We start from the raw sequence: 11,232 nt of genomic DNA on the forward strand, positions 1-11,232 counted from the left end.
CCAGCTTCTGACGACCCTCTCAGGAAAGAACTTCCTCCTTATCTCTAACCTGAACCTCCCTTGGCACAGCTTGGTGCCATTTCCCCTTGTTCTGTCCCCCATCACCTGGGAGAAGAGACCAGCACCCACCTCTCTACAAGCTCCCTTGAGGCAGTTGGAGGTGGTGATGAGGTCTCCCCTCAGCCTTCTCTTCTCCAGGCTAAACAAGCCCAGTTCCCTCAGCCACTCCTCATCAGGCTTGTTCTCCAGAGCCCTCCCCGTCCTTGTGGCTCTTCTCTGAACACACTCCAGAATGTCCACATCCTTCTTACAGTGAGGGGCCCAGAACTGAACACAGCACTCGAGGTGCAGCCTCACCAGTGCCGAGTACAGGGGGATGATCACCTCCCTGGCCCTGCTGGTCACACTGTTTTTAATACAGGCCAAGATGCCTCTCGAGAGGCTGTGGAAACTTATCCCCACGATATTCACCTCGTTCTTGCACCTAGGTAATAAAGGTGTGCGTCTAGGTTGCTCAAAGCTTCCTGAAACCTTCACGCACCTACTTGCCAGACCTACATGCAGTTATAAGTCACAACCAGCACTGCTCAGCGACCTTGTTCTCTCTGATAATTATTTACCCTTCAGTCTCCCAAATGTGTGCCCTCTTGTCTTCCAATCTATGTATTTTCCAGCTAAAACGTAAACATGCACTAAAAACTTCACCAGCTCTACTTGTAAGGAGCACACAGAATCTCCCAGAGCAAGAGGCTACGATGTCAAACATGACATGGTTGCTTTCACTTCTTTTGTCTATATGGAAAAACCCCGGAAACATTATTTGGTACATCCCTCACACTAGCAAAATTTACCAAAGCAAAACCAAAAGCATGACTCGTTTACAAGCACAACCAATGAGGGTAGGGATGGATCTGCTCTACCCAAGTGTACAAGGCCATCACAGAACTCTTCAAGGATCAGAGGTGGTTTGGTTTTGTGGTGTTCTTTTGGGTTGGTTTGTTTCTAAACCTTTATTCAACAACACAAAGGCAGTGTGCCTTTATGATTACACACATCCATCACAGTAGTCCTCCTAGATCTGCCAGTACCAAGTCACATACCAACCAGTAACAAAAGGGGGTGCTTGCCATCAGGTGGCAATGATAACCTGCTTCCAAGCAGACAGGGGAATGCTCACATCAGTGCTGTCTCTGCTCCACACAGTACATGCCACGTGGCTTTCTGGAAGCGTGTTTTCAATCCAGGAATGAATGCTATACAACAAAACTACCCCACGAGCCTTTCTGTGACACTTCTCAACGACATTCTCCTGGGTTTATTTCAAGCTGCAGACAGGTTTGGGAACCCATTCTTTTAGTTACTGCAAAAGCCCACCAAATTATTGCTTACCACAGCTGTCTATTAGATAATAAGCATTGAACACGTTCATAAATGGGCCATGAATACAACAATATTACGGAAAAACTACTATAATGCACAAAACTTCTTAGCCATGCAAAGGTGCAGAGTCAAACCACTTTGGTGGAATAAATGCCTTGAGGTAAAAAACCCTTGATATTCACACTCTTCTGTGGAGAAGGAAGCCCTTCAGAGACACAGCTGCTGCTCTTCCAAAGCCTTCAGAAAATTTCAGTCTTGAAGACTTTTGTCAGTAGGATGCTACTTTCAACCAGCTGAGCTTGTAGTGAATTCTATGACAACCTTTGCAGTTATGCAGTCAATTGGCAGGCACATCCAGCTTAAACCGGGCTGTCCATATACAGTCTCAAAAATAAATTAGCAGCTTCAAAATCCACATAAGATCTTCTTATATTTGCAAGGATGAAATCTCGTCTATAACTTCGGGCTCAGCTGTATTTTATACTGTATGTAGGAAATTTAGCACACTCCACCATCAACCTCTTCAGAAAGGTTTGTTGGCATAAGCTTTCAGTACTTTAAATAACTCTCTACCAAGTGTACACAGAGCAGACTTACAGCCTGGTATTTTCTCTTGCACAGTGCCTGGCCTGACGCAGCAGCACAACCAGAGCAGCTACATCACTTCCACCACAGCAAGGACAGCCAGAGCCCTCTGCGGGGAGCAGCAGCACAGAACTGCACTTTCTGAACAAAGGCTTCAAGGGCTCCAAACTTCTATTACGAAGTTTCTTCACCTTCTCCAAAAGCCCAAGTAGTCCTAAAGAGAGTATTCCAAAAACCTTAGAGTTCAAACTGAATTAACAAATTAACTGTGACTGTACCAGGCTGTCTGTTCACCCCTGCAACTGCTGTTTGCTGAAAAACAGAACAGATGAATATTGATGACTCTGAATTGCATTTACTTTCTGGCAACTCCCTCACATCCTTTTGACCATATAATTGCAGATTAGTACAAGATCATCTTAAAACATAATTAAGGAAAGATAAAGGCAGATAACACTTCACATATTGTCAGTCAGGCTTACAGTACACCCTAACACTCACTAATTAGTCTCCTACACGAACCTCCTTATTTCATAGATGTTACAGAAATAATTTCAAGCTGCCTGGAGGAGATTTCTGTCTCCTCTCTCCTCCTTTCACTCTGACACTGTTACAGCAAATTGTAAAGCTTGCCAAGTATCCTAGATGTAACTTTATACGCCCCAGAGCAGACACGCTTCCCTCACCCCACAGAACTCCTTCTGCACTCACCACCACTGCCACTGTTACTGGCTCTGTGCCCTCTTCCCAAAGGCTTTCTTGCACACCTGCCTCCACCAGTTGCACCAGCAGAGACCCCCATGTCATAAGGCATTCTGGCATGCCAGCAACAGACAGTAACAAAAGTATTTGGTAAGATCAAGAGATCTTACAGGAGATCAGAACATCCCAAGCACCTCTGCCTTTTCAGTAATGCTCCAATATCTTCCCAAACCAGCGTGTTTCAGCCCATTTAAGTTTAGGACAGTCCTTGAAATCCCCGAATCTCTGATGTACACTGCACAGAGAAATGAACAAACTTGTATCTGGCTTGGCCAACAAATCAATCCCTTTCTTTCTCACACACTCGTACAATTTACAGAATGTATACGATATATGGTATGTCATGGGTTTAAATTTCACTAGACTATGAAGTTTTCATAAAAATGAAGGGAACTTTAAAAATATTATCCTGCAAACTTTTTAACTTCAAGTTTTTTTTATTCTAACGCTAGTGACGTTGCTTGTCATCAAGTTTAGTTTAGGTTTAGAGAGCTGTAAACTGAGCTTTGTGTGTCTGTTTTTAAAAAACACACAGCAGTTGTGCAGAATTAACAGACCAGGCTCAGCAAGTGTCAGGAGGAGCATCCACATCAAGCTACAAGACTGCTGAGGGACAGTGAAATACAAGATGCACAAAATTAAATATCTGAATTAGGATGAAAGGTTTCAGTACTTATAATTCAACAGGATTTTAAAACTCCATTCTACACGTGCTATACTTTAATAACGATGCCCATACACATCATGTCCTCACCCTGCAGTGAAAACAAAGCAGCTCAAGACAGCTGACCCCTGTCAGTGATGTAGACTCGGCTACCTGGCTCACTACTGCCTCTTCAAGCAGCCAGAACCTGGTGACAGAAACTAAAGCCATTAGGGTCTGTAAGTTTAAAACCAAGCACACTTCATAGCAAATTCCCTGTGTGCCTGTATCTTGTATTGATCATGTTTGTACCTGTGCTTTTATTTACACTTCAAGCCTGTAAAGATAGTACACAGTATTCTGTTTTCTTGTTGAGAAGTAAAATAATTTTCTTCTTTAAAGTGTTTGGTTTATTTCTAATAAAAATCCTGATTAAGCCCAACTTTCATCTAGCAATTCAGTAAGAACAAAGCATAAATACAGCTCTTAACTGTGCCATACTAAAATGAAAAACTTTTGCTTTCCAAACTTGAAAACTACTTTAAAAAACATCTGAACAAACACATTACCTCTCCGCAGTCTCTTCATCTACTCAACAATAACCGGCGTGGCTGGAATACTACAGGAACGGAACTCTTTTGTAGAAAGAAAAGCAGCAGACGGGGACAGGAAATGGTAATTCTGTTTCAAGGACTCTGGCAATTCAACATTTGGGCTCAGCTCCTCAGCAGCATTCCTGAACTTAGTGCTGTCCTTTCCTAAAACCTACCCATTTCTGCACATTTTCATCTTGACAAAAGTTAAAGAGATTTCATGAGCTACATTTCAGTTGGCAAATCTCCCTATTCTAAACCCTATCATCCACCATTGATTCTCTGAATAGAAGTTTATGAAGACTCGTGGTGAGAGCATTTGCTGTTAATTAGCTCCTTAACAAGGAAATGCTCTTGGAACAGACACTGAAAAGACAAGATGCCTCTAAAATTTCTGTTACATAGCGAGAGTAAACAAAAACTTTTTTACTTCTCTTACAACAAGTACTAATGACACAATCGTAAGGTGCCATTACAGAACTGATCCTATTCTTAACAAACAACGCATTATTATTTCCACACTTCCATCTGTAACTACCTCGACAAAACATCCTTAAGCAAAACAGCAAAAAAGGACAAGGAATAGCTTTGAGCCTACAGAATTTTCCTTTATTTTTCAGACCGTTTTGAATGAAGTCACTTTGTTTTTTAAGCTTTTCCTGGGATTATTTAATTTATAGGTCAGCATCATTAGACATATGAATAATACAGCACTTTATAGCACTTAACTACTAAAAATCAGCAGTCGGCCTTTCTATTTAAAAAACTGATGGTCATCTATTTTTATGGCAGCCATACACACAGCTGCAATTTGATAAATCGCATGAAAGATCAGAACATCAGACTACTAGAGATTTGTAACTTTTTTTAAAGCATCAGATCCAATAGCATCACAAGTCAGAAAGGCACTTCTCTGCTCTGGTACCTCTGCCACTCTGTCAGCGACAGTACAAAGTCACAGGATCATCTGCATGTTTGTCAGCTTGCCACAATCAGCACATCAGAATAATTAATTTTGCATCTGGGTAATTTTTAATATGCAGAATAGCTAGGCCACGTTTTGTATGAGCAGTGCAGATTATGAATGCACAGATTACGAAAACATAAGTGTTTCAGAGTCACAGATGTACTACAATTACAGAATAGAGCCACAAGTTATTTAACCGCTTCACACAAGATGCTTCCTCTCATGCAAGCATTAAAAAAGCCCCACATTCAAAGCAGTTTTAGAGTACACTTGTCTGGACCACACCTTTGAAAGCAAAGATTTTAGACAAGAAATAGCACAATTCTCTGTGTAACACAGCAGTGACTCCAGTTAGAACGGGCAACGAGCTCCCCAAACATTATGCACTATTTAGACATAAACCTCCCACCAATGCTCTGCAATTCAGCTAGAAGCAATCTATGATACACGATGGTGTACGACTTTCCTTTCCAAACGCTGTAATAGCAGGACAAAAATCTGATACTCCACCTGCACCCACAGCCAGTACATGGGATCAAAGCCAACAAGAGCCTCTTTTCAAAGACAGGCAGCTTTGGATGTTATCGCAAGGAGTAAGGAGTAAGGCATCTTCCCTAGATGTAGGATCCTATTACCATTAAATACTACCTGGACTCATAATAAGTGAGTTTTAACTTCTTTCCAGTGACATACTTAAGAGTCAACCCTAAACTGTGCTCACAACGGCTGAAGAGGTGGTTCCACGGTGAGATGCCAAAAGCCCTTTTCTCAGATGATACATCTTCAGAAACAAGAAGAGTCTGCACACCGCTTTGACTGAACTACACGGTTTTGAAAAGGCTGAAATGATAGAATACAGGCTACTGAGGACTCCTGTTGCTGCTGAGCTGATGTTTCTGCACATTGCCTACTGCCTCGTTAAATAGCGTAATCCTAGCACAAGTCTCTCATTAACTTGTGCATTAGTTCATTAGCCCACAACAAACAGGTTCTTACACTGGTAATCATTTTGTGCCACAGATGAAAAAAAACTGATGGGAAAACAAACCAAAACTTGTTCTGCGAAGGTCACAAAACGTCACTGAGAGGCCACAAACCTTTTTAATAAAATCTCCAGCTCCCAACAGTTCTGTTTCAGGTAAAGCTGTTTCCTGTTATGTACTTCCAAACACTTTCTATGGTTCACCCACCATCAGTAAAACTTACACCAAACAGTACCTGGTACAGAAAGCCATTGAAGCTCGATATTACCTCTATGTTACCACTTTTGAGCTTAGTGATACAATTTCAACACAAGGCAACACAACAACATAATAAAATCAGATCTTTTCTTGTCCTTTAGACAACTGTTCAGAATTCTTTCATACCAAACGTTTTAATTCATAAAATAACATACCTTGTTTATTAGATGCTCAGTGACCACTTCTCTTAGTCCAGTGTAGAGTTTTTCACCATGTTTATGCAACACCATCGTATACGCGTTCCTGTACAGCTCCTCAAAGCTGAGACCACTATTGTTCTTACGCTGGATCTCTTGGATTGCGTTTTTCAGAAGATCCCAAATGCTGTTCACATATTTCTCATCCATAGTCATCTGTGAAAATAAAACAAGACGTTATTGTTTAGAATCAAAGCTCACTACAGTCAGCTATCTTTAGGAGTTGTAACTACAGGAACTGCTTCTGCCACGTAGTGTTGATTCCATTATCACAAGGCTTCTCAAACTTTATCAAAAGAAAAACAGTATTTATGAAACTATTTCACAAATTTCAAGACATAGTTATGAAAACTACAATTGTTCTAAGTGTAATTAATTAAGTGTAACTGTTCTAAAGTGTTTTCTCCCTCAGAGCTGCAAAGCCACAGAACTCACTCCGAAGCCTGTGCAGGCGGGAAGCAGGTCACCATGGACGTGCATCTCCTCTCTGCTCTTCCTCCACAGCCTTAACGACGATGACCGGTTAACTTTCCTCCCATCCTAATACGCCATTTGGCAGCTCATAACTCGTACTGCAACACTGATCTGCTTCACCAGGCCCCAAATCAACTTATTGTACAATAAAAGATAATAACGTCTGACACGGACTTAACAAAACTACTTAGTCATCTGCCTGAGCTAACTAGCTATCCTTTATTTACAGCAATGTACTATTGGCCAAAGAATTTACCTACAGGTGTTGCTGAAAAACCCTACGGATACCCAAAATGAACATCTCTACTGTACGTATTTCCATTGCATAAACATGGTTGAATAACTCACTACAGGATATGCGTAAGCCACTAAGCAGAATATGCATCCGCTTGATGTGTTATTCGGACACCACACACTTCAGTGAATACACCAAATAACTACAGCAACAAAGACAAATTCAGAAAGAGCAACTCTTGCAAGAAGTAGTCTCAATATAACAGCAAACCAGCTTTTGTCCTCTACTATCCATCTAGTGCTTAGTGTGAATCAGTTTACAGTCGTGCTTTACCAACGCAAAGGTGCTTCACAATATAATGCTCCATAGATAAAGCAGTATCTGGGATGGCAAATAAGCGTAGTAAAAAAATATCAGATGTCAGTATATTACTTAAAAGTTTGTGATTTAGCCAAGTTTCATCATCCAACTGAAAAAAAACCCCACCTTTTAAATGGAACTAAATTTAAAATGCAACGTTGAAATTAAGCTTGGGTTAGTTTATACAAAAAGGAATTCATCTAGCATTTTACATTTAAAGGAAAAGGCTGAGGAGAGGAAGAAAGCCACGATTCCCAGAATTACTGTGGAGAAAGAAAATATCCCCGAGTCTAACACTACTGTCAAAGCAGCCTTGAAAGTAAAAGCCAAAAAGTAGTAAAAGAGCAATGAATAATGATATGACATTATAGAGGAAAAGCATGACCAGAGCTCTCTTTTCCCTTCCCTTCCACCCAGAAACCACTACCTGACTAGAGGAAAGACATGGAAGACTAGATTTGCCTGCATTGGTAGTCAAACACAGTAATTAGCAGAACTTTCTTCATTAAAAGCACTTTTTTTAAAATGCCATTTCAAAATACCAAGTTTTCCAGGCGTTATTAATAAAAGCACAGCTCATAAGAAGGATGAGCCACTCACTACCTTGGGAGGGAATGGGCTGCTGAACAAAAAGCGAGACACATCCTCCTCCATCCCCCTCGTGCTTTGTGAGTTCTGGTTAAACACACAGATTTGCACAATAAAAAGAATCCTAGCGCTACCTTTTCCGCTCTCCTGATACCAGATCCACTAGCCTACATCTGTATGCTCCCAAAACTTAACAGATATGCCATTGTATAGCTAAACCCTCCAAAAACGACACACACGTGTAAAAATCCTTAGCTTCTCATCTCCCAAAACCAAAACCTCAAAGTAACAGAGAAATGGTGGAATGTCCTCTGCTCTCGCTTTCTGTTTATTCTGCTATGTGTAATATTGGAAGGTCAGTTATCTTCCTCCTAATTTGCATTTGCCACATTTGTGCCTTCTCAGAGAAATGCCTTTCTGAAGCCTTCCTGAACAAGCCATTTTACAAGCACTGATGATGAAGGCAACCACTGAGAACTGCAGACAGCAATCCAAGTAACAGTTCCCCAGCTTTACTTCAAAAAATATGAGGTATTGTTTTCAAACAAAGTACAGACTCAAACTAACACTTCCCAATGCCATTTTTCCCCCTTGCTAATCAAGAATCTCCCAGTTAACACGACAACCTTTTATCTCAACCACAATTTAATTGCTTACTGCGTTTAGAAACAAGTATGATTTGTATAAAAGAGGCAAACAAGCACCCACGAGTTTGAAGAGGTATTACAGCTGCTGTGTCTGGACTGGTCAGCTGGTAAACATTTCTGTATGCTACAGATAAGCAGTGCCTCTAATAACTCAAATCTGTTCAAGAAAAAGCTAAAAGGGAACTGTTTAATTATTCTACTTTTAATCCAAACGCTATTAAAAAGGATTGTAAAATTATTTGCTCCAAAGCCACTGAACACAAACATGAACTTAACAACTCTCACACAACGAGTTGCTCTGAATGCATGAGCAAGACCCATAAAAGGCAATAAAGAAGTACATATCTCCATGGGGTAAATATACAGAAACATCTGAAATAGTATTATAGCCTTATCCGAGTACCTTCTAAGATTAAGTATGAAGGACACTGCTTCACTGCAGCTTCTTATTCTCCTGCTGACTGACTGTAGATCAGGATCTGTGAGGTTTTGTGGGAACCGGTTTGCTAAAGTTCTAGGATATCGAGTTAGAAGAGCACGGTCTTCCAAAAGGGATCTAGTGTAGCCAGCTTGTTTGCAGCAGCTTTCTAACAAAGCAGACTCCTAATACTTTAGTAACTCCACTTTGTCAGACAAGAAGTCACTGCAGTAAAGCTTTAGCAAAAGTTCATTATTTCCTCTCCACTGCTGAAAAGATGTTCAGCTTTGAACAGAAGCAGTCTTCCTGTATCGTTATCCTCAAAGTCATGAAAGAGCTGCAGTGACCAAAGCTACCCTTGGATTATTTAAGTCGCAGGTTCATCTCTTCTCATCCCTCTTCTTTAAGTCAGGCTTGTGCGCAGATTTAAAAAAACAAACGCACCATCACCAACAGAAGCAAACAACTAAGTAAATAGCAACTAAGCAGTGAGTCTGTGATGCTACTGGAACGTTTTGGCATCTTTCAGAATCCTGTACAAAAGCACCTCTAAAAGCACAGAGAACTGTGATCCTAATCCCCCAGCCTGACCCAACAGTGAAGATTTATGCAACTCGCTAGATCCCTATCAACAACAGCGCCTGTAAGTGATCCACTTCCACAAATATGAACACAGGAGCAGAGCACAAATGTCTTTCTATGCTCATTGCCAGATTTATTCTAATGGTTATATTTTAAAAGTGAAGTCCGCAGTTCTAATAGTTGCCTTGCCTGTACCTTCTATTCTTGCAGATTTAACCAGAAGCTAGATTACTGCTTCTGCTGCTGCTTTGGAAAACCAACCAACCCACCACCCAGGTTCGGAAAAGCTTTCAGAAGCAAAATCCCAGTGATTTCAGTAGGTATTTACACCCAGATTCACCAAGAGAATGCGAAGTCAGTTCCCAAAGAGAGGAAAAACACTCCAGTGTAAACATGTACTCCAGTTTATCTGAACACTACCTTTCTGGGGGAAGGGGAGAGAGATCACATCTGTTAGTGGCAGCAGGGACAGCTGTTTCTAAGAAGCTGCTAGTTGGAAAACTTCCACAAACTGCTGCCCAAATGCTAGTGATTCAAAGATGCAACCTGAACACAAACATCTGAACTTGAAGTGTAGCAGAAGTACGTCTTGAGGAAAATACATGAAAGTGCAACCCTTTTTAAAAAAAAAAACCACAAAAAAACCCCAAAAACCAAAAACCAACCAACCAACAACAAAAAAAAGCCTGCAAAGGACTCAGACGGTGCTTTATTCCACAGTACTGTCCCAGTGCAGGATCCCTGTCTTTAACAACAACCAACCACTGTTAGCAATCTACTGCCACTGCTACCCGAAGAGCATGACACCAGCACATAGAGCCTATAGCAGTGCTGAACACACTCCTCAGTGTCTCCCTCCTAGAAGATAACGCTACAGACACCACTTCTTTTCAATACCTTTACCAGCATTCCTTAAATCCAAAGGGGCTAAGAGCTCAACTTCAGTCATTTTGGTATTAACACATAACTTCACACAAAATATTATCATCTCCCTTCTAGTCACACAGTTCAGAGGGAAGTGCAACGTCCTGTCCCTGAGGAGGAACAACAACAGCCTCATGCACCAATACACGCTGGGGCCGACTGGCTGGAAAGCAGCGTGGCAGAAAAGAACCCAGGGCTCTCAGTGGACATAAAGCAGATGAGGAGCCAACAGGCTCTTGAGTCAAAGAAGGTTAATGGCATCCTGGGCTGCATTTGGAGGAGTATTGCCAGCAGGCAGAAGGCTCTACTCAGCACTGGCCAGACACGTGTGAGTACTGTGTCCAGCTGTGGGCCTCCCAGTACAAGAGAGACATGGACACACTGGAGAGCATCCAGTGAAAGGCTGCCAAGACAACTGACTGAAGCACCTTTCATGGGAGGAAAGGCTGAGACAGTCAGGTCTGTTTAGCTCGGAGAAGCCTCAGGTGGATAGAAATCAATGTATACAAGCACCTAAAGGGAGGCTGTACAGAAGAGGGAGCCAGGTTCTTTTCAGTGGTGCCTGGTGGCAGGACCAGCGGCAACGGGCACAAACTGAAACACAGTTCTGAGGAGATAACCTCAGAACGTCAGGTT

General features: G+C 41.6%; 1 protein-coding gene across 1 annotated transcript in view; it reads right to left on the reverse strand.

Annotated features, from left to right (window-relative positions):
• The window catches only part of LOC104544409 (cullin-3-B-like), a 7,956-nt gene extending 1,108 nt beyond the window's left edge, over positions 1–6,848 (reverse strand). Inside the window, exons 1-2 of the mRNA XM_010189271.1 lie at positions 6,804–6,848; positions 6,327–6,524 (exon numbers count right to left, since the gene is read on the reverse strand). Coding sequence (XP_010187573.1) covers positions 6,327–6,524; positions 6,804–6,848 — 243 coding nt within the window. The remainder of the gene's footprint in view (positions 1–6,326; positions 6,525–6,803) is intronic.
• Between the last annotated feature and the right edge of the window lie 4,384 nt (positions 6,849–11,232).

This window comes from Mesitornis unicolor, unplaced genomic scaffold (genome assembly GCF_000695765.1).
Source record: "Mesitornis unicolor isolate BGI_N332 unplaced genomic scaffold, ASM69576v1 scaffold24557, whole genome shotgun sequence".
NCBI classification, from domain to species: Eukaryota; Metazoa; Chordata; class Aves; order Mesitornithiformes; family Mesitornithidae; genus Mesitornis; species Mesitornis unicolor.